Genomic DNA, 24,384 nt, shown 5'->3' with positions numbered 1-24,384 from the left:
CATTGACAACAGATTGAACTGGAACACCAACATTGAGGCTGTATATAAGAAGGGGATAAGCAGACTCTATTTCCTGAGGAAGCTGAGATCCTTCAACGTTTGCAGCAAGATGTTGGAAAACTTCTTGTGGCCAGTGCACTGTATTTTGCTGTAATGCAGCTCCCCCTGCTCTAGCTGGAGGAACAGCATTGGAGCCGGTGACACCAACAGACTTATTAAACCGATTAAGAAGGCCAGCTCCGTAATTGGCTGCAAACTAGACACCTTTGAAGTTGTGGTGTAGAGGATCCATTATAGATAATCTTGACCACCCTCTCCACCACCTACTGGACAGACTGGAGCACTTTCTCTAACAGACTGGTTCAGCTTTGCTGTCACAAGGACCAATACAGGAAATCTTTCCTGCCCAGAGCAATAACTCTCTATAACACCTCACGTCTGTCTAACAGAGAACTCTCAGAACTCTCAGCTTTATAGTTTCTGTTTCAGCCAAACTCAACTCTGTTTTGCTCCTTCAGTAACTTTGCTCATGGTGAATTTGTACAACTTTATACTCCTACTCTACTTCATTGCATTTTTAAAACTTCAACAACTTTGCACATATATATAGTATGTTATCCTATGTTTATATATCCTGGTTATATTTTATTATATTTATAGTTTATGTTATGGTTTTTTCTTATATCCTTTTATTGAGCTATTTTATTTTATTGTTATTTGTTGTGTTTATTTTTCTGTAGATATATATTTCTCTCTTATAGTGGTGATATGTTTATTTACTGTGTATTTACCGTTTCTGTGCAAAGCATGGATAATCTGCTACTGTAACACAAGAATTCCCCAATTTGGGATCAATAAAGTACATCCTTCCATCCATCTATCTAAATTGTACTCTAAATGTAGATCCATTTTGTGGCAGAGCTTCATTAAGTGCATATTCTTGGAGCCACAGAAACACATATGGTTGATAAACCAAAGATAGGAAGAAATTGAATCAAGCAAAACAAGAACAGTGAAATCAGGTAGACCTCAAATTATCTATCATCTAGATGTTTCCATCACCTGTTGTCCAAACACTGACTAGTGGCTACTAGGCACCTCATTCGTCCTCTTCTCTCGCAAAACAACAGAAGTAGCAGATGGACTGTCAGCAAAAGGTTTGCAAAAAGAGAAAAGATCACATTAAAGCTAATGATTAGTTGATTAATCAATTAGTCAATTGGCAGAAAATTAATTGGCAACTTCTTTATAATAAATCCTTTTGAGTCATTTTTTTATGAAAAAAAAAGTTCATTCTGACTTTAGCTTCTCAAATGTGAATATTTTCTGGTTTTATTAGTCTTCTAAGATAGGAAACTGAATATCTTCAGGTTGTGGGGTTGGTCGGGACAAAAGAACTTTATAGACCAAACAATTGATTAATCAAGAAAATAATCATCAGATTAATTGATGATGAAAACAATCATTAGTGGCAGCCCTAGATCACATGAAAAAAATGTAAAATATGAATTACACAGGTCAGCTGATGTGTGTGCCTTTGAGCCCTGAATAATACATCAGTCCAAATTAACAAGTGTTTCATACCGCTGGAGAGACAAGAAGACACAAACTGATACACCTTTCATACCTCGTGAATGACGCTCTATCTTGAAAATCACCTGCTAAACTGAAGCATTTCAAAGAATAACATTATATAAAACTGAGTGTCAGTTTCTGTTAAGTTTCTCACGCTCATAGATTCTTTCCCATACTCTCTTGTTCTCTTTTTTTAATATTAGCTGGATAGTCAGTTACTGTACATAAAAACTGTCATTAATGTCATTAACAGATACACCTTTGAAGCAGAGTATTGTCTGACATGTGTTCCACCTTAGTCACGAGGAGGGACATAAAACCAGGTCACCTCGTGCTTGTTGACCCATTTGGATAAACCAAAGACATGTTTGATCCTTGTCACTGTGTCAGGTTGAAAGAAGTATAAGACATCTCCATAGCGACCCGCAATGAATAAATTACCAGTTTGTCACAACCCAACCTTAAAATCTTGATTCCTTATTCACAATGACTTCTTCCTCCCCTCATCATACCTGCATCGATACTATTTACACTTTCGACAGTTACTCCTTTTGAGATAGAAATACAATAATTGGACTTTTTTCACTACCGTGTGTGAAAACACGGTAGTCTTACACTGACAATGGCAGGGGAACAAATGAGGGATTATTCTGGAGGTGTGTGATGCCTCTCCTGCAATGAAGTTCCTCACACTCCATTCTGAGTGAATGCAGGTGACTCGGGGAGCCTGAGCTGATCCCAGAATTCCTCATTATCCGCTCAGCAGGGAGGATCAGGTCCGCTCGCTCTGTCTCAGAGCATGCTCGGCCCGGTGAGACGAGCCCCAGAGGAGCACAGTGCTGGGCCATCGGGGGCAAGCCAGGTCTGCTCATTATATCTAACTCATCCTTGGCATCTCTGCAAACCAAGTGCCACTTAGTTCCCACAGGAGGGGTCTGGGCTGGATCACTGACGAGATGGCAGAGCAAAACAGCAGAGCAGTAATAGGAAAAGCTTTACATCAAAAGACACGTGAGGACGGAAGCATCGTGTCCAGCAGTCCGTCTACAAGGTGAACATTACAACATGTAGGGATTTGACTGCATTTTTCATTTTTAAGATAAATATGTGCATTTAATGGTATGATTGCTGCTGCTGTTTAGAGCTGCAATGATTAATCAATTAGTCAATTGAAAGAAAATGAATCTGCAACTATTCTAATAATCAAATAATCATCATTTGCTGGTTCAAGGGTCTCAAATTTGAGAATTTGTTGCTTTTACATTACTGTAAATTTAATATTTTGGGGTTTGGGACTGTTGGATGGACAAAGTAAGACACCTGAGGATGTCACCTTGAACTCCATGATGTTATGTCATTTTTTCAACATTTTCTGATGTTTTATTGACCAAATTATTAGTCGATTAATCGTAAAAATAAATCGGCAGGTTAATCAATTATAAAAATACTCCTTAGTTGCAGCCCTACTGCTGTTTATCTGAACAAGATAAGACACAATGACACAGGCATAAAAAGTACTTTGAAATTCCCATGAAAGGTGGCCATGTCTCCATCATAATCATCAGAAAGGACTTTCAAGCTCATGCATCAAATACAAATGGTGGCCTTGCCTCTTCAGAAGCAAAAACAAGAAAAACACTGTGTGGTATAGCTTACAAGTAGAGTATGTATTTACATATTTATTTGTCAGTAGATGGAATAGAAATCAGTTCTTGCCTTTTTTTCCAACAGTAACTGAGAAAAATTTCCCAATGTCATTTAGCTTGCGGGGCAAGTGCAAATACATAACTCAATGAATAAACATACAATTTGAGTGAAGCGTGTTGTTTCATTTATCAACTCTATTTCTGGGATAAATGAATGCAGCCTAGCACAGCAGGTGAATTATACAAGTGCAGAGTCTTAGGCCTTTGGCTAGGGGCCAGTGCCCCCTATTTCCCTTTTCCTAAAATATTCTCCTAAGTAAACTCTGAGGCCATGGCAAGTGCCCGGGTGATGCAGTAGACTATGCAGATGTAATGTCTTCCATCGCAGTTACAATTAGCCTCAGAGAATGGGCACAGGGCCAGTCAACACTGGTCTCAGCACATCCAAAACACTTCAGGTAAACACCACAATAAGCTAAGAAGCAGAAATTAGAAATTGTTTTATACCACAACACAGTTGCTATAGAGACTGTTGCTAATTAACTGCACTCTAGCCCAGGATAACAAAGGGCTTAAGGGCACTCAGGGCAGCTCCTCTTGTGATGAGCTCTGTGTATGGAACACTATGCCATCCCCTGAGTCTCTCAACTACAAAATACCAGTCTCCTTGTAGCCAACTTTCATCTCAGATGCCATGAGAGGTTTTATTCGTCGTCTGTTTGCGGCTGTTATAAACCCTATAGACCAGGATTAAAGTGCAATATCAGCCTCACCACGGTTAGCAGAGCCCTTCACCTCTTAAAAGACAAATCACTAGATGTTTTAAACAAATCAATCCCTTCTAGCTGTATGGAGGACCACTTAATTGGTTACTTATCATCTCTGATGGCATTCCAAAGAAGTGCACAGCATACATAGCTAAGGAGCGTCTTATAGATGGAAATCTGAGGCATCCAACAAAAACAAACACATTCACATGGCAAAGAAAGCATCTTGGTTTTTATAGGGACACGCACCCAGGGTACGATTCTCATGTGTAAAATTATTATATCTGAGGTCTTTAAATAGTAAAGCCATCTCTATACATTACTGATTTTTGTTTTTAATTTCTAACAGATTTTATACTTAAGGTCTTATATTAAGCAGAGTAGGTGTGAGACTGGGTTCGCCTGTCAGACATGGTGGTTCTGAAAAGGCAAAAATACTCTAAGAGCATTAAGATTTTTCCCTAGACCATAATTGCTTTACAAAACAAACCATATATTTATTTTGGCAACTGATAACTGAAAGTTTCTATTCATATGAATGTTTTCACACCAAGTCATTAGTGTGGTGAGAATGAGAAAAATGTTACAGGTTTAATCATTACAGGGAGGCAGGGGTTAAAAATGAAAAAAATCTAACATTGTCAATACTGCATACTGCAGATAGCAGGCGTGTAGGAACATTTATTTTTTTATTTGCTTATGTTGACACACAGAAGAGTAAGAAAATGAGCCCCTGAGTCAAATGCACCTTTAGAGAACATTTTGTAAGATCACAAAAAACTTAACAGTAAAGGGAAAAAAGGAGTTGACTCACATTCCAAACATTCCTCAATGGATTAAAAAAAACTGAGTTGAATGTGATTTTCAACACTGAGGTAATTTAACTGGCCATTGCCTTCAGCTTTGGCTTTATTGTGATTGTCTATGATTTATAGGATTTGGCTGAAATAAATTCAAATTGAGTATGAGCATTAATGCCATACTGCTGGATGCTCCTGATGCCTCTAAATGTCACTTTGCCACAAAACAACATTTTACAGCGCCACATTTCTAGTTGTAAAATGACCAAGTGCCCTACTATTTACATGTGTGACTGTGCATACATACACATGCTCTAATAAGCAATCACACCAAGGTTCACTGTACTGTTCCTGTTCTAATTATATATTTCTTAAACAGTGTGTTCTAATAATGCACTGACACTGTCTATTTGAAATTAAACACGGCTGCTTTTTTCTCAAAGAAAGACCCGTGGAACCATTAATGCCTTCCTGATTTTTGGGGAATTGTCAGTTCATGGCATGATGGGATTGGCACTGGCCTGCAGCAACAGTTGCGAGGCTGAACAACAAGCCCCAGAAAAAGCACCCATACATCAGACTGATTTCAATCTGTTCCCTGTTACATGGTCCCAACAAACTGATATGATAGGAAAGAGGACTGCATCCACAAATCTGCCTTTAATCTCCAAAAATTAAATAAATAAAATGCAACTCTCCTGTCTTTCTACAGCTCTTTCCACAGGAAACACAGGCATTCTGCCACAATCTTACAACATGCAACCATGCATTACAGTATCCTCTCAGTTTCCACACCTTAAGATGTAAGAAAATCATTTCACTGTTGTGTCTAACAGTTCTCACTCAGTAACAGTAAGAGATACAGTCCAAGGATACTGATGAGACACACATCTGGGAGGATGAACCTCTGTTGAAACCTGCAGTTGTCTCTTCAGCAGATTTGAAGACGGATTACACACCACAGAAACAAAACTTTTTTGTTGGTTTTGTTATTGTTGGTTTGAAACTACAGTGTCTTACACAATCAAGAATTACAGTATTATGTGTTTTTTTCTTTTATAGCCCAGAGAAAGAAAACATGTTTCACTTTGAGTTATATTTTTTAAGTCTGTCAGCCATTGTCATGAGGTATATTGTGTATGTTAATGCCTGTTAAAAGGAGTTTTATCTATTTATCTACCTAATTTGATTAATCAGAAGAACTTACAACCTACATAAGTTTTTATATTTTTGTCTTTGATACAGTAAATGTAAATCAACAAGTCATGCTTAATTTCTACTTGGTCCAGAAACTGACGAAAATAATATATTTGAAAGAGTATTTAAAATTTCAATGTCACAGGCTACTAGAAAGCTGAACATTTGCATCATACTGAAGATGTTTACTGAATAACAGCGAGGCCTGCACTCAGCACTGCTCATTTATAACTATAAAAAAAAGAATTGTCATGCTTCTCTGGCAGTCTTGTTCCAAATGTGGACAGGGGGAATTGGAGGAAGAGACATTGGGGAGGGTCCTGTTGTCTGAGCCCACATCTTTGTAGTGGCAGCTGAGGGGTTTTCACTGCAACTCCTAGAATTTACATTTTGTTTGGCCGGAGGGGTCACATGACAGCTGCAAGCGAATGCTCTGAGGGGCTTTCTGCTTTCACTTGACACTGACAGGCTGTGAGACAGTCCAACACCACAGAGAGAAAATATTCCCTCTTTCCATGACATCACCCAGCCAGGAATGGGGGAAGTGGAGGGAGGAGAGGGGGCACAGCTGGTGGCAGCCGCAGTACCATCTGCTACTGACTAATAGTTCATGCTGCTTTACTTATAAACTTGCACTTCTGTGAACCAGAGTGGCGTCTGTATGGCCACCATCAGAGAACACATCACAGGTTAATCTGAGATTGAGTCTTGTATTACATTACTCATGTACTGATGCATTTCCCTTTTAAGCTCCTTCCGGTTTCAGCTTTAACAAAAACATACAAATACACAGATGAAGACTAGGTTTAAACTTGCACATGCACGCACCACATCTGTACTCACCATACATCTTTCCCTCATCAGACAGGATGATCTTCCTGCGTCCACAAGGAGGATAGATGGCCAGGGCCTCCTGGAAGCTCTGTTCAATGTCAGGGCTCCACACCCCCTCGGCATCATTGTCCACAGGCTTGTCTGCCGAGTCGCTCATCCTCTCCATGTCCTCGGCAGGGCTCTCGCTGCCGCTCCAGCTGCTGGGATCAATCGTGGCGGTTGGGCTCTCCAAGCTGAAGCCTGGAGCAGATTAGGGAGAGACCTGGAATTCCCAATAAACAAACCAAACCATCACTCTGTGACAGTGGACATCTGCTTCCAAAAAAAAAAAAAAAGAAATACACACTGCGTGTTGAGAGCAACAATATGGAGCAGAAGCAGCCAAACAAGCATAAACATTGCCAAGAATGTTGTTGACTTGATTTACAATGGATGTTATGGGTTTAAACAATTGAGCAATTTTCTCTCATGGACTTGTGGAACTTCTAATTAAATGACAACACATGCAGTAAGTGGTTACATTTAAAACTTATTTATAGAGCGGACAAATGCCTCCTATGATGGGAAATGCACCCATTGTGTGAGGTGAGTCTAGATTTAGCAGCAGTTCTCCATCAGTGGGTCTAAATATAAGTGGGTCATGGAGTGATTAACAGATTGTCCACTGAACTTTTATGTAAATGTTTTATATAGCTTATACTGCTACAAGAGTTTTATTTTTAAAAATCAGGTTTTTACCGTAATTCAGCAACTAAGTAATTGCTTTTAGCTTTGTACCTTTCTACAAACTGTATCAAAAAACACATCAGAATTGTGATCATAAAATGACAGTTTGATTCCTGGAGCAGCAGACTACATCTGAGGGAGAAATGAAAGAAGCACTTGCCCTTGAGCAAAGGCACTCCACCCCAAACTCTTCAACAGCCAACAGGTTAGACTGTGGTTGTACTTGGAAACTTCTGGGTATAAATGTGTTTAACTGTGATTGTGAGGCAAGACGTTTCCTCAAAAATCATTCATGTTCTACAAGACTATGCTGTATAAATAAAAAAAACAGTGCTGCTACTAATCTGTAGTGCTAACCTCACCAGTCAGCCACAGTCGTCACACTATGACAGCATTTAAATCAGAATCAGAAACTCAAGCCCCCACAGAGAAGCCAAAGAGGCTGGAGACCTACAGGCACAACAAGAAGACCACCGCTTACAGAGAATGGCACAATCCAAGGACCAGCCTTCTTTGTGTATCTTACCAAGTTGGTCACACAGCAGGAGAGTCTCATCTCACCAACAGCTATTGACAAGACCAACTAGCTCCTGGGTAAATCTGCAGCTAATAAACTGTGGACTGGCATAAAGAGCAGAATACATTGCATGTCCAGGAACATAAAACAGCGATCCCACATATTATGGGAAATTACTATTACACGCTACAACTTCATGAATGTACAAATGTGAGCAAACATGGCAATGTGTGTGGTAAAATGAGATTCAGCAGGGCTGTGGTCACCATAGACTGTGAGAAAACTGAAGACTGAAAGCATTCTGCACAATGTGGCGTTAGCAGCCACAGAGTCAGACCCAGAACTTCAAAAGGCTGAAAGAGTTTATTACGGTTAAATGACATGAGAAACAGACATCACATATGGTTCTTTGTTGAGATGTCCAGTAAGAACCTGGACCACCTATTATGTAGGGGTTGATTGAGTTTATACTTATGATTTTAAAGGCGGAGATGGTTTCCAAGGGAAGTGTTATCATACTATTAAAAAATAAGAACTCATTATGAAGTTTTCTCTCAAAACTTGCCTGCAAAAGTGGTTTAGTCTTGTAAATGCTAATGAACAGCTTAACACTTTGAATGTGTCGCAGCAAGGAAGACGGACACAGCTCGAGCAAACAGGTAAACTCAAAGCTTGTAAGACAAAACTGTCTCAATAATGAGTAAATAAATAATGTATGCAACAGGAGTCAAACTTAACCCAGCACAGCAACAAAAAAAACAAAAAGGAAAAAAGGAAAAAGCATGAAGCACACCGACTAAAATTGCACAGAATAGATGATTTAATCATTTAATCTTGTTGAAGAGGAAAGTCTCTGGCTACAGTAGCTGTAAACACCAAACTTGTGTCTCTTGCACTTATCTGCTGATTTATGCAAAACTTGTACCTGTCTGTACATAACAGCTCTTGCACATTGGGTGTGCAATCGCGTCCTGAAGCATAGATTTATGTTTAAGAGGAGTTTTTGACCACTAGTGGTGCTATGGAGCTATGTCAAAAAAGTGACTGCACAAGGACGGCCGTTACACAGTCCTGCCGTGTCCACTAATTACACTAATTACTATTGGTGGTGGTAACATGCCAATACATGTAGCCAATAAAAGCAAAAGAAGATGACTGCTAGCGAGCAAATGTGGATGTAAATAATGTAGATGTCAAAATAGTCCAAATATCATCTCTTTTAGGAAGCAGGACATTTATTAGGTCTCAAAAATACACACAATGGTGAGAAAAAACTGAATGTAAACAGAACTTTGTTTTACAGACAAAAACTCCACAGGGTAACTTTAAGTACATGACTGTATCTAAGTGCACAACACTACTGTAGTTGAACAGATTTAGCACGCATACAAACGGGAAATGCAGCTGTTGTTGTGTTTGTGGTGTGTTGCTTTGGCTGCACAGCCAGTGTAGACGAGGTGTGAGGTGAAACTACCACACTGCCCTCCACTTTATCCCCACGCAATCACAGTCAATTTACTTCTGACTTTTACTCTACAGTCCTGCTAAAGACAAAACACATAAAAAAAGAGACTGGATTTTCAATATGCAGCAATCACAGAGTTTGTGTTAACTGTCAAACTGTTACTGTCCTTACCCTTAATTCACCATTAAAAATACTTTCATGTTTTGCTTCCTTCACTAACAGTTCATTGAGGTTTTCTTTATACTTAATCTCTCTCCCTCTTTCCAGACAACTGCTTCCTCCCTGAGCAAGATCCTATTCAAGCAGCACAAGCTGTCAGGAAGTGGGAATAGTAGCATATGTTTCTTCCAGCATGTCAGTTCATGAGGGGGAAAGGGGGGATGGGAGCAAGCTGTTGGGGGAAAAAAAATCCCAGAGAGCAGAGAGAGCTTTTACTGAATTCCGTTTTTGTGTGCTGACTGCTGACACTGCAAAACTAACTCACAAACTGATGAGGGAGGGGGAAAAATTCCCATTTCAACCACTAAAAGGCCGGGACTCTTTCTAGATGTGCTCCTCTCATCCCAACCGAATGATGAACTACGCTGGTAATCACTTCCAGCTTACATTTTCATAGCAACATGGGCTTCTGAAGAAAATATTTGTTTCTCTCCTCATCAAGACCAAACAATTGAATTACAGCAGTGTTTGTAAAAGCTTAAGTACTCTTGAAAACGTCACGACTTTTTTCTCTAGTGTTGCAGCCAGTATATTTCAATAAAGCTTTACAATGCCAAGTCTACTAAAACATTATATTAAACTTTTTAAAAGCACAAAATTGCACCCATAACTTTATCAAAGAGACCCAAGAAAAAAACAAATACTACAACAACACTTTTACATCTTATGAAAAAGCATATTGGTTCTCTATTTTATAATCAGAGCAGGTTAAAGTTGTTCCCTTGAACTTCTGTGACATTTTAAACATTTAGTGACTTTGTGGCTCTGGCAATCACACCAACTTGATTCCTACACTCTGTTATTTCTCTTCTCTTTCCCAGGTCCTCCAACATCACACCAGGAAATAAAAATACACTCAAGAGATTCCCCTTAACTCCACTTTATATGCTATCTGACAACAAAGTGCACACGTAAGAAATGATGTCAACACTAAAGTACAGTTGATGAAGTGTTATTTTACAAAAATATGAGGATATTGAACAACTAATATAATGCATATACAATGTAAAGCTCTAAAGTGCAGTGTATTCATCTTGTCAAAACCAAAATCTGTTTCAGGGAGAATCAAGTTCATTTAATTACAGACTCCTGAAAAGATGTAAAAGGATAAAGTGCTCTCCTCTTTACTATTAGTAAAGTCAAAGCTGACTGTGGTTGTTATTAGTGAGAGAGGGAAAAAAACAAGACAAGAATCTTGAAGCAGCAAGATCACTGAGCATGTTTCAAATCACACTGAACTCTTCTACCCTGCAACAAACATTGATACTTCTCCTCAACAGAAATGATTTTATAAACAATGTTTCTCCAAAGAGCTTTTCTCTAATAAGAGATCAAATGTGTCTTCAGGATGCTGATCGTTATCTGAGGGAATATGAAACAAGTCAACTAATAACACAAACCTCACAACACTGGATCAACTGACTTTCAACTTCCATCCCACAACAAATGTTAGGGGGGTTTATCATCATATAATTTCCCAATGTGTAATAATAATTTATCACATTGTTGGGGGCAGCTATGCAAGTGTTCCCAATAGGGTGTCAATGCAAGGCAACAATCCCAAAGACCAAGGACATTCAAGCTTTGCAGATACTTTTGAAGATAAATTTCAGCCACAACTGACACAGTAAAAGCTATACACAGTTGTTCTATAACAATCATTTTTACATCTTAGCCAACAAATATCTTCCTGTGTGCAGCATTGGAAATTAGCGGGGGGCAAGGGCAAAAATGCCCTAAGAAATCTCAGAATGCCCCTAAAAACCATGATCGAGGGGCAGAAATTGCCCCCAAAAATTCGAAAAAAATAATTTTATCTTTACCAGTTTAGGTCAATATCCTAATTCTACATGATGCCATCATTTTATTTTCATCAAATTCATTTAATTTCAATTTCAACACACAAACACAAACAGCGCTGTTGTTCACACTATGCACTACGATTCCTGACAGAGGTGTTGCACTCCTGCTGCACCTGCAGTGAAGTTCGCTGCCAGGATGGACCGCTACCTCCTTACAAAAACTCTAACTGCTCCACCCAATGAAAGCAACCTAAGACCCAGGCCGTCACCAACACCACCACCAGCAAGCAAAATAAAGACAAATAAGACAGCAATGAAAGTTGCGGCTTCAACTATTGAAAAATGGAAAATAGACTGGCTTGGTGTCGAATAAATGAAGAAGACGACTCTCCTCTACTGCAAGGCATGCAGGGCTCACCAACCCAAAAATAGCCTGGAACCCCTAAAAAGTAATCACGACTTTATCAAAGGAAGCGAACAGGTCAAAAAAGTGTTCGGCTCATCGGCACCAAGCCAGCAAACATAAATGATATGCTTATGATAAGTAATATTAACGCTAACGCTAGTGTCTTTTGTCTGGCACGTTAGCCAATATAGTGTTAGTAATTTGGCTAACTAACGTTAATGTTAATACATATACGTGGGTCTTGCCAGAAGCTGTTTTATACTCTCATCTCATATATTCTCACTTTTTTATACAGACATACCACATTATAGCTGTAAAGGAGATCCGTCACTAAGCCACCTTTGCTTTTTTTTTTCACTGAACCAAACAAATCCGGCGTAATGCCACCGTGTGTGCTTTTACATAGCATCCCGGCATGATGTGTAACACAATAGCGTCAGCTCCCTGTCCAGCCATGCCAGCTATCCAGAAGCTTCACACAGACGTCCATCCGGCTGTGACTACCTCCGTAGCCGGCTTATTGGAGGAGCAACTCTGCCCCCCACTGCGTGTCCATACCTTTTATACAGAACAGCGAGGTGGAATAAAGGCGCAGCATTCCCGCCTTGAACAGGCTGTGTAAAAAGGGCAGCAACTAACATTAATGGGCTCAGTGTACCGAGTGAAATTAGCTTTTATTCCCAAATCTAGAACATATTTTTTACTAACCAATGAGGCAGTGCTGGATAATCGAGTCTATTATGTTATTTTCATTATGTCATCCTGGTCAAAACCTAAGCAAGGATAAATTTGGAGATGAAATAAAGAATGCTAAAAAAAACTTTAGAGAAGAACTGCATCAATAAAGAAGGAATATTATACTCGTTTAGGCTCTTTTGACAGTACTTGTAGCTACTAGTCTGTAATATTGTAAAACTGTGGCATACAACACATCAGACCCACAATGACAACAGTAGACTGGCTTTGACTTGTAGGAGGTCTGAATATGATATTGTAGTTAGAACATGTAGACAATTATTACAAATGAGACGGTGTTTACTGAGGAGGTTTTGGTTACACAAGGTGATGATTACTGTATTTATTTTAATCTGTGCTCATTTCACATTAAAAACAGCAACTTTATGCACTAATTACTATTTTTGCCCACAAAATTTAGTAAATGCCCCAATTTTTCGGACAGTGGAGGCAAAAGTTGCCCCCCCCCAATTTTTTTTTAATTTCCTACACTGCCTATGTGTCATACACTACAAACCTTGTATCAACACATTCCTTTCAGGCCATCCAGGCATACACCACACACTTCTTTGTTAATTTACATTTTTGAGCAACTATATTCGCAAACTAGTCCTTACTTTTTCTATCCAAGTGGTGATTAGTAGCCTCAATATCAGATAAGTCTAGCCTCTGATATCAAAGTATGCTTTTGGTGTACTTTTTTCCCCTCACAGACAGGATGATTTTGCCTTTTTCCGTCTGTTTGTTTGTCATCTGAGTAATATTTACCGTCTTGAATTAATGTTGAATATGGCGGACTTGCGAAAAAGCAAATTGTCCAACTGCAATTTGTTCAACAGTCAACAAGTCAAAAATTGTTAGCAATGCTAACTCTTAATTCAACTTTAGCTAACAGACGTTTAGAGAATGTACTAACACATTGTTTATATGAACATGAATAAAACATGAGTACCGACTAATGCAACAATTTAACATTCATAAATAATGTATTGAAAGATTTAAGCATTACTTATTAATGATCAACAAATATATATAATTATACATTATTAACAATATCTATGGGTTTCTGCAAACGGTTATGTCAAGCTACATGTGTTATTAGATTAGATGATGTTCAAATTAATGCTGTTCTTCAATTATGGAACAATTGACCCACAATATTTTGTACTGCGGTATCGGTTCTTATTATGCAGGTCCAAGATATTTTATTGTTTGGATGACTTAAGTAAGTATCCCCCCTGCGTTCATTCCTTTTCCACCTGTTGAAAACTACAATGTTGTTTTTTAAAATAAAAAATTATAACCAATATAATATGGGATGTGGTGGAATAATAAATAAGGAAATTAGTGCTTGCATCGATAGAGGAAAAGGATGTGGGGTGGGGTTATTCATGTGTGCACAGTAGATGGTGGGTGCACACATTTTCCTCTTAAATATCAGTATCAGTAAACATAACATCAACCTATATATTGATTTATTAAACTGATAAACATGTTATCTATGCCCTCTGATTTTAACTGATTGGGTTTGTTGATTTGTGCTCATACACAAAGAAATACTTCTGACTGAAAGTCAGACCCATCCTCAGTAGATTAGTGTCTTTGCATCCATTGACATCAACTGGATGCTTTTGCCATGTGCAACGTGTGAATAACCTAGCAGAGTTGTCAATGACGGCAGTCTCTTAGTGCCGCAGAATCTGTGGACTAATTATGTCTGCCAGAAGAAGGTATGAATGTCACCCATAGAAACACTTGTGGCTTACAGATAATTGCATACTTCTGTCTTTGCAGGGTGTACACCATAGAAATGGTCTTATTTGTGAGATGCAGGGTGGAGATGGCCTGCAATGCAATAAGTGAATGTGGTAGCTAAGCAGAGTAGTAGCTGTGACATGGCATTATGGGAAATTACACTTACTGTGAGATTACATAAACCACTCACCAAGCTGGAATCCAGCTCCTTAAATTAAGAGAACCCATTTCACCCATCAGACAGAGCAAGGTAATGAAATAGCAGATGAGAGGTCTCAAATGTAATTTTCCATGTGGAGTTCTTTTGTGCCGTTATCTCAGAGGGTGCAATAATGATTCTGTGAATGACTTTTGTGCACCCCATAATGGCCCACAGTAGTTAAGGCCACAGTGTGTAAAACTATAATTACCATGTGATTTCAAAACTCAACATTTTCAGCATGTTGTAAAGACTATCCTGGCCTTTGCATAATTATAATAGCAATGTCAAAAGTATTCCATTTTGAGCAACACGTAACCAACTATGAACATTTACAATAACAGACGTTACTGAAATTCCATTTAGCTTTTGTCATTAAAACAAATTAATTGCCTCTGGAAAAGCGCGTTTATGGAATAAAGTCTTTGACAGAAAGTCTTTGAGGACCTTGAGACGCAGTTATAGGACAGAGGGAATGCACAAAAATAAAATTAACCAAAAATCTATGGAAATCCCTTTTGAATAGGGATGTCAACGGTAAAATTTTAATCGCTGAGAATATTTTTGACCGGTTACACATGTTGGTTTATAGTTTAATTTGCATGAACACTCCACTAACGACCAGACAATTACGTGTTCACAACATCAGATATTCTTTTTGAATGGATAAAGTAGACGGTGTACACGGAGCATTGCATTATGGGTTGTTTGTAGCCTTAATGTTGCTAGGCTAGCGAGTGTCTTAAAGTCTGTTTATAGCGAGTGTGTTAGAGTCAGTCAGGAAATAAATTCATGACGAGTGAAAACAAGTCTCCCGACATCTCTCGCAGCCAAAGATCACATTGCTGCTAGCCAGAGGGAGAAAGTGTGATGCGTGCCAGTCCGGGGCACCAGTTGGTGTGCTGAATGATTGAGACCGATATGCTGCCAATCAGTGTGGTAGAGGGCAAGGGATTGAACAAGCTAGTTCCGTACCCTGACCGCGAGTACATTATGCCATTGAGAGCTACTGTGACTAAAGACATTGAAAACACTTTGAGGAGAAGAAGGATGAGCTAAAAGTCAAGATAACCGGAGCAGACAAGCTAGCTCTGACCACCAACTGCTAGACAGCTCACAAACAAAATCTAAAGCTTTTCTCAAAAATTAACCGGTTAGTTATCGGTTAATGGGTGTCGGTCTGTCAAAAGCAAAATTAACTGAAACTGATATCCCTACTTTTGAATTAAATTTATTTAGAAATATTTTCCACTCAAGGTAAAGTTCAGGCATGCAGCCTGTTTAAAATAAATTAAAATATGAGTCCCTACTTTCAATTTAAAAAAAATGTTTTTGGAGAATACACTTGACTTACTGCAATTTCATTCAAGACAAGAAAATTGGTTGGATGGCAGAGAATATTTTAATTACCACGGTCATATTGGAAGCATTTCCAAATGGACTACAGTATTTTATCTAACTATGCAAGAATTTCAGGACAAAACTATTGATTCTGTATTGGATTTTCCTTTAGGTTTCATGAATAAATCTACAGCTTTGGAGTACAGATGAATGAATAAACAAGGTTTTCAATACCAATTTCCGAAGGTCCACTGGAGAGGCTAGAAAGCGTACTTATGCTGCCTCTGTTATTGGCAATGGCCTAGTGTTTATTTCATGCCTCTTTGAACCGACAGGCTTAGGTGCCGTGAATCTGTCTGATATCATCCCACTCAAATCTGAGGCCTGGATCCCACCGCTCAGCAACCATCAGGCCACTGTGGGATCAATCTTTGTTTGCCAGAGAATGGGATTGATTTACAGGTTCTGTCAAAGCAGCCCTCTCTCTACCCGCCTCAGACTGAGAAACAGGTAGCAACAACATGACCTGGACAACATCAGATATGTCAGCAGCCCAGAAAAGAGACATAGCTAAAGGTCCTCCACTCTGAACAACAGAGGGAAAATTGACTGTAAATCTAAGAGACAAAAATCTCTCCTTCTGAGGATACATCTCTGTCCTTCCAGTAATACCAAAACATATAAAAAAAAAAATACAATTTACCACTCAAACATGAAATGTAATGAAAGCTCAGAGGACATTTGCCTATCAAAAATTTGCAGTGCATTCCAGACAGCATACGCCCATGTCACAGTGGTGTGGAGTGCGAGCGGAACACATAAAGCTCAGGAAATTAAAGCTGTAAATAAAGGTCCGTCAGATAAAGGATCTCCTGACAGTTATGAGAGCAGAGCAGGCCGAGGGCTGGCCGCTGGCTCATTCAGGACGCGTGCGGATGGGCATGAAAAAACAAATCACAGTGATGAGCATGAAGGCCACCATTTGCATTTGGCTCTGCCAATTCACACTGACTTCCATCTCTTTTCTTCGTCTCTAGCCATCATTTCTCCCCTTATGTACTTATTTCTTTTTTCTCATTCTTATTTTCCTCTCCTTGCTTTTTTTTTCTTGGCAACTACTGCATATCACACTGGAATCATCATACGAAAGCCTCTTCAGAGGTGCTGATAGAGCCAGGTAAAATTTACAAAACATAATGCAATTACTCTCTTTTTACTGCTCACCAATTACCAATAAAGTGACTATATTTTGGGGATGACATTGGTCCAGATGTCATCACAAGTAACGCAGATATGACAACCCAACAGGTAAAAGGCATTTATTGTTAATTTGACTTTTTACTAACATAAAGCCCAGTTTTGGGTTGTTGAGCAAGAAAGTTGAGCATAGTTCATTTTTTGAAATTAATTAGCTTTTTATGATGCAGAAGATCTTCTTTAATCATATCTGTTACTATGTACCTATAGGGCAGACTGGATCAAAACACGACGCTTTACCAAAAAAGTTCAATGGATGTTACTGAAAAAATTCTTTGTAAATCAACTGTACAAGGTAGAGACAGAGTCACAGCACATTATAAACACCATAAGTGTTTCTCAAGCGACACTTCAGCTTAAAATGCTTCACATTAAAATGTTTTCATCTTAAGACAATGTATGTATTTATTTTGTAAACAACGTATGTATTTAACATAAACATTTTACAAAAAAATATGCATGTTTGTCTAAATGTCTAAATTTAAGTTATAGTATGTATTTGAGAAATTATGTGAGCACACAGTAAAATAATAATTCTGTGCTCAAACAATTTATCAGGGGCTTAAGAGCTGCCACCCATTATTCAAGAATACTACACCTCTATGACATAGAGATCCATTGTTGTCCAAAAAACTATTAAAAACACAAAAAGTTACACCATTGCGCTGGGTGACATTTTCTTTCTTTATAACGAACATGGGCAGCGTAAGTTATTTTGAGTCGATCCCCCATACACTGTCCTGCTGCTGTTAATGTCAGCTTATGCGCCAAATCCACAGATGGACATAGCCACCAACAAATATACTACTTAGTCCTGTTTGAGTAACATCAGCTAAAAATTACAGTGTCCAGCTGTTTAGGAAATTATTTAGCCTTTGTGACCCGTTGGGAAGTTGGAAACTAAGGTGATGCAGACCAACAAACCTTTGGCTTTGATTTTTTTATGCTATTTGTTGACAAAAATATAGAATATCACCAGCCTTATCCTTTAATTTGGTACATATGCTCTGGGTAATGAAAGATGAATTCTTTGTTGACAGAACAGCTAACCCTTGTTGATGATGTAATTATATAACCAACAGGACTCCTTGTTGAAAATGCCTGCTATGGGCCTATTAAACAGACTAAACAGAGTACTAAGTTCGTACAATACAGCGCTCCATTGCTGAGTCCCAACTAGGATTCCAAACTAATTTACCGGGCACAGCCTGCATATTAATTTTGGGAGCTTACCCTCTAGTCTATCTGTGCCTCCACTGAATCCAGGGCACCTTCAGGGCAGAGAGAGCCTGCCTGATCTGTGTCAGCCATGATAACAATACAGCAACCATTGATGAAAGGTCTTGTGGGAATTTGTTACAAGCAATGACTGGATAATACAGTGCCAGAGAGACTGAATAACCCACATTTGAATACAAGCCACAAATTATAACACAGTTTCAGTAAATGAAGTGACTGTGTGCCTTTGTTCCATGGATCTCCTTTCACTAGTGGGAAGCTGAACACTACCACCACTACTATGTCCGGCACTGAGAAAGGAAGTTGTTGAAGACTAGATTTCCTGCTTTCATTGTGGTTAAGAACTCAAAATGTTTATAGTGGTTTCAAAAACTGACTCATCTAATGATTCATGGGAGTATATATTGCTTTTCATCTGCGTCTGAGGCAGCTCATTTATTTGTCTTTTTTATACAAATAAGAATATGCAGCAAAAAGGAAGATGATGTCCCAGCGTCCTAATAACGTTTGAGGAACTACACTTCAATAATGAGTGGTTAAGGCATTAAGTTGTCTAAGTGTTCTTTTTCCCAGCACAAATGACTGAGATTTCCATGTGGTAAAGATTATAAGGCTGTATTATTAAAGTGGTATGACTTCAAAGGGTCAGTAGAGGCTCAATCATTGGGTGCTTTGTGTAAAACTGGAAAGGCTCAAACATCAGTTGTTCCTTTTGAGTGAATAGGCAAAATCTGATATTACTCAAGGAAAGTGGGAGTAGACTTAAACATAGCCTGGCTTCTATAAGTATGTATGCATGAGGAGGAAAAAAAAAGAACTGTGTTGCACTAACCAAGGTGGTTGACAGGGCCAAAGTGCATTCGGTAGCTGGCAGTCATTTTATGGCTGCAGTACTGAAGCAGATTTACTTAGATGACGTCAGTGGCTTTGAGCCAGCTTTTCCTTTTTGGTGGCACTCTCCACTGGCCTCAATGGGCCCTGCTCAAACTGCTGAGCAGCAGCGCATACTCTAAAATTCCCTTTCTAGACCAGGGTTTACCTCAGGGCACACACAGTCTGGAAGTCTGCGGGAGTGTCCTCTTTTTAAAAAACGTGCTTTGACCGTGGTGAACACTGATGTTTTGATGTGATTCTACCCCTGCTACACATCACATCTAATTACACAATTAATGACTCTGTGTCCAGATTCAATTACAGATCACAGATCTTTTTCTAGCACTGAATTTTCATAACAAAAAATAATACTGCATATTATCATTTCAATTAAAATGTGGGACACATAATGTGTTCACATTCCCATGAGGAATGTCACTGGCCCTTACAACAAATAGAAAATATGCCTTGATGCATGTACATGTAGTCTCTAACATCGGTTTTCTGCCTATAAATCTACTGTATGGACTCCTGTCCAGAAACAACGTAAACACAGTAAACTACCAATGCTTTTAGCTGTTGACAGCAATAAAATTAATCTGAGCATTGACTACATCTATCTATTAGGCATGTTTTCTATTTAATCTGTATAACATATCTCTTCTTCTGAGCACACAAGCAACAATGACAAACAAAAAGGCGACAGCTAAAATTATAATTACATTTTGGTGCTAAAAAAAAATACTGCTCAATATTACAGTTCACCCAATCTATTGTAAACCTTAATTTACCCTTGCCACACATCACTTCCTTAAATGCCATTTCCTTAAATGCAATTTTTGACTATTTAATGATTAACTTTGTATAAAATTTATATCTACATATCACCAACACCTTAAGGCCTGCAAACCTGCAAGCTTAAAGATTTGTTAAAATTAAAACTCAAGCAGGACTCAGAGATAATCTATTTCAAACTAATACTAGTGGAATTAAAATGCCATTTTTCAAAATTCATGAGAAAAGAAATACATCACTGCTCTATTGCACCTGTTGCATGGAGCACCGAGTACACAGATGCTTCTCATTTATGGTATTCTCATATTCTCATTTAGACTCACACAGACTGTATCTCCTGACGTGCTGTGAATCAAAATGGTCAGGAGGTGTCCACAGAGGTTAAAATTAAAACTAATTATCTTAATATGAATGAGTAAAGGGTTTGGGTTCCCTCTTTGGTATTAAGACACATTATTCTAAGATTTACGCTCATAATAGTATCATAGTATCATTATGAGTCCAGGTAAGTGTGGTTATATGTTCCAAAATATATATGGGTTTCAGCCTTTATCCCTACATTACACTACATTATACATCTGGTAAGTAAATCTAAAAGTGATCAAGTAAACATGGTCATACTCTGTCATTGCACAAATGAATTAACTTCACTGCACCGACACCACAAGAGATTTAAAGAATTTTAAATGCAAAGACATCAATATGGTAAGAAGATTGATATACACATGATGCCAGGCTCACAAAAAACCCATTAATGGCAGGAGAAATCAAATCTATGTTTCCTTATGATGCAGAAAATGAGCAATAGTTTGGCCTAAATACTGTTTCCAGCAATTCGCCAAACCCTTAAACAATTTCAGTATGGACAACAGAAGAAAAGTGTCTTACTTTGTTCCAAGAAGTAACACAGTCCACCAAGTGTCTCACAAAAGCACATTATTCTGTCCACACTTCAAAGAGAGAGACTATATTCACTACACTCCTGCTCTCAAGACAGACCTCGACAAGACAGCGTAAAAGAATAAAACCTGACAAAACATTATCTATGTAGCCTATGAGAGTATATATATATATATACATATATATATATATATAAATATATATATATGTATATACATATATATGTATGTGTGTATGTATGTATGTATACACATACATACACACACACACACACACACACACACAATAGCAAAATCCTCTCTTGTTCTGGTGTTTATCAGGATCTGCTTTAATTTCACTTGTGTAGATAATAACAAAATCATTTTCACAGCTCATTTCATAAGTCAATTCAAACAATTGTGTTACTTTTTTCCCCAGGAGTAATTCCAAATTATATATATAAAATATAGACTAATAATAATATAAAGAGATAAAGATAGGGTAAAAGATAGAAGTGTAATCATATCTGTAAACAAGTCTTCTTCTTATGTCATCTTAGTCTCTTAACAAACTTCAGGTAATGTATATTGCTCTGCTTTAAGCTCCTTCAAAACATACCGGGTGTTTTGGAACTCCTAGTTTCAAAAGTAAAGTCTTGTATGGCCAAAGAAAGACAACATCCTATTCTTGCACAAATGTTATGCAGGCTCCCGTCCAACAGGTCCACTGGTTGCATAAGCTGAAAACAAAGCATCTATTTCTACCCCTAATTTTTTTTTCTTCTTCCCGGCAAGCAGATTTACAGTGTGACATGTCTGCGGTTACGCCTGACTGAATTCAAACTGTTTCCTGGAAATAATAACAGCCACTTTCCACGTTAATTAAATGAAAAGTGTTGTGTCTTTCTTGTGTATTTTTGTCTCTTTATTTTGCACAGAGTTTCATAACATGTCAAACAAGTTATTAACTGTAAAAAAAAGCATATTTTACATCATGACAGCAGAGAACTTGTACAATTGCCATAACCAGCAGCTCTCCCATTAAAAATATTAAAGAGGTGGGACGCTGTAGTTGCTGCAGCCAACAACTTGTAGTAGTAGTGGGAGTGGGGGAAAGCTTCTGCAAGTCTGTTTTGACCCTATTGCCCAGTTGCATCACCTCTTCTCATGAGCTTATTAAAACTCATGAAGCAAAATCACTTAACATTAGTTACTCCCCTGTACTGCACAACTGATGATGAAACACTATCAAAGCAATGAGATGTCAAGTGTGGCCAGACAGCTGACTGAGCTTGAAAACATACTGAAAAAGCACAAGTGAAGAGTGCGAATGAATGAGGTGAGATTCATTTTTTACAACCCTCTGCTAAATTAATGAAGTTAAGACACTCTGATTGAATCACAGCAGCATATCTGAGCTGTGTAAACTGTGACCCCATGACCTGACTGGGCTGTTTGTTCCAAGCAAACCAAATCTGACAACTTGAAACAGCAAAGTCTGGCACAAAGGGAAGATCTTTCTGATGTTTGTTGCAACACCCACTTTTCAAGCTAACTTACTTGTTGCTAATGAAAGCTTTTTTGGCCTTTGCAATTTTCCAAGAGTCCACACACACACACACACACACAAAGTTATAGGGATGAAACCACTGTAAGGAGTAAAACTTTGTGACACACAGATGGCTGCCACAGCTGGCCTATGATTGGGGGGTTTTTAGCTGAGCAGGCATTTCCCAAACTAGAGGAAGGAAAAACAATGAAGGAAACAGCAAATAGGAGCTCCATAAACTCCACTGAGCAGCTCTAAATTCATACAATCATCTTATTGTCTTTTAGATTATGTGTTATAGCTTCAATTATCGTTTTATAAACCAATGGCAAACTCACAAATTTAAGCTAGTTTTCCTCCTCAAACCCCTGGGGTCGATACCCAAAAGACTTCAGCTTTCTAATATTGTGGGGTTTTTAAAAAAAAAAAACCCAAAGCAATACAAGCACCCTTATAAATGCAGTTTACTACATTGTTTTTGCCAAACTGGTAGTTTTTGGGGTGTAAGTTATTCGTGAAAGGGGACACAGAAGAGCTTTAATCCACCCCGCAACATGAAACAATAAAAAGGAGTTTAAGCTAACCTTTCCCTCTCCAGTTCAGCCGTTGGAGTTACAGTAACAACATGGAGAGCAGCTCGCAGCCTGGTGGGAGAAGTGAGAAACAAAACAAAACACACACACACACACATAAAAAAAATAGAAATACTTACTCAAAACTTCGCTGACGATTAAAAAAGCAACGTCCAACGTGTTGAAGCAACAAGTCTCTCCGCTGTGTTTTCTTCGAGCTGGTGCGAAAATGCTCCGGTGAAATCTCCCAACAACTCCCGGCTGAGCCAACTACGGAGAGGAAAACAGCAACGTTTTCAACCGTCATCTTGTCCAAAAAATTGTTATTCGTGCTGTATATTTTTTAGTTCATCCTCAATCCCGCGGGGAGTTTCTGAGGCTTCTGACACAGAGCACACGGCATCTGAGGCTTTTTATAGGGGCGTATGAGCAGGCTTCTTTTCAAAAAATGTAAAAAATGTCAAAGATTTTCGCCGCTATGTCAAAGCCATAGGCTAGTTACACCAGCCGAGTGTTCAAAGTGAGCACCCTGTTGCAAAGCAGCGACCAGAATCGGCCATCTACCTCAGCGATGGAAACAAGACGACCTAACGTTACTTCACGCCATGGGATAAATAATAAGCCAGCATTTTTAATAAATTGTCCAGCATTTGCAAAGACGTCAACTAAACCCCCACAAACAGAAGTCTACAACCAGCTTGAATACCTGCAACTACCATTGAAACTTACCTCGTTATTGATATCTCATATAAAAATGTCCTTTTTTTAGGTAATGTGATGTTACTGGGTATTTTTAATACTATGTCAAGTTATTCTGGTGTTTCTGGGCCAGCCAGGAAGGTGTAGGTGAATCGCTTCGCGCACTGACAGAGATGCGAAGAATGCTCGGAATGAGAAGAGGAATGAAATGAACGCAAAGAGCGAGTTTGCGCCGGGGCGGAGCGAGAGGTGGCGTCATCCCGAGCCCGGCAGCCAGCCTGGGCAGCGGGCAGCAGGCAGCAGCAGCAGGGACAGGCAGGGTAAAAAAAAAAAAAAAAAACATCCCGGGAACTGTGGCCTTCAGGGACACGCCGAAAGTCAGACTTCACAGCTCTCAGCACCTAATTCCCCACCTGTATTGATTTATAAGTATAGTTATCAATAGAGATAAAGCCCCTCCCAAATTCAACAGTTACCCCTACAGTTAAGCAAGAGAGTGTTAATAATGAGAGTGTTTTTTATTATTCTAATAATAGAA

At 38.7% G+C, this 24,384-nt stretch overlaps 1 protein-coding gene across 15 annotated transcripts in view; it reads right to left on the bottom strand.

The window, feature by feature from the left end:
- The window catches only part of tead1b (TEA domain family member 1b), a 56,724-nt gene extending 32,560 nt beyond the window's left edge, over positions 1-24,164 (bottom strand). For 3 of the 15 annotated variants that reach the window (XM_044349648.1, XM_044349623.1, XM_044349639.1), the window contains exons 1-3: positions 23,877-24,161; positions 23,288-23,417; positions 6,829-7,081 (exon numbers count right to left, since the gene is read on the bottom strand). In XM_044349648.1, coding sequence (XP_044205583.1) covers positions 6,829-6,985 — 157 coding nt within the window. In that variant the 5' untranslated portion in view covers positions 6,986-7,081; positions 23,288-23,417; positions 23,877-24,161. The other 12 variants (XM_044349664.1, XM_044349672.1, XM_044349682.1 and 9 more) reach the window with 8 other exon arrangements.
- Between the last annotated feature and the right edge of the window lie 220 nt (positions 24,165-24,384).

This window comes from Thunnus albacares, chromosome 1 (assembly GCF_914725855.1).
Source record: "Thunnus albacares chromosome 1, fThuAlb1.1, whole genome shotgun sequence".
Classification (NCBI taxonomy): Eukaryota; Metazoa; Chordata; class Actinopteri; order Scombriformes; family Scombridae; genus Thunnus; species Thunnus albacares.
This window is presented reverse-complemented; position numbering and strand designations above follow the sequence as displayed.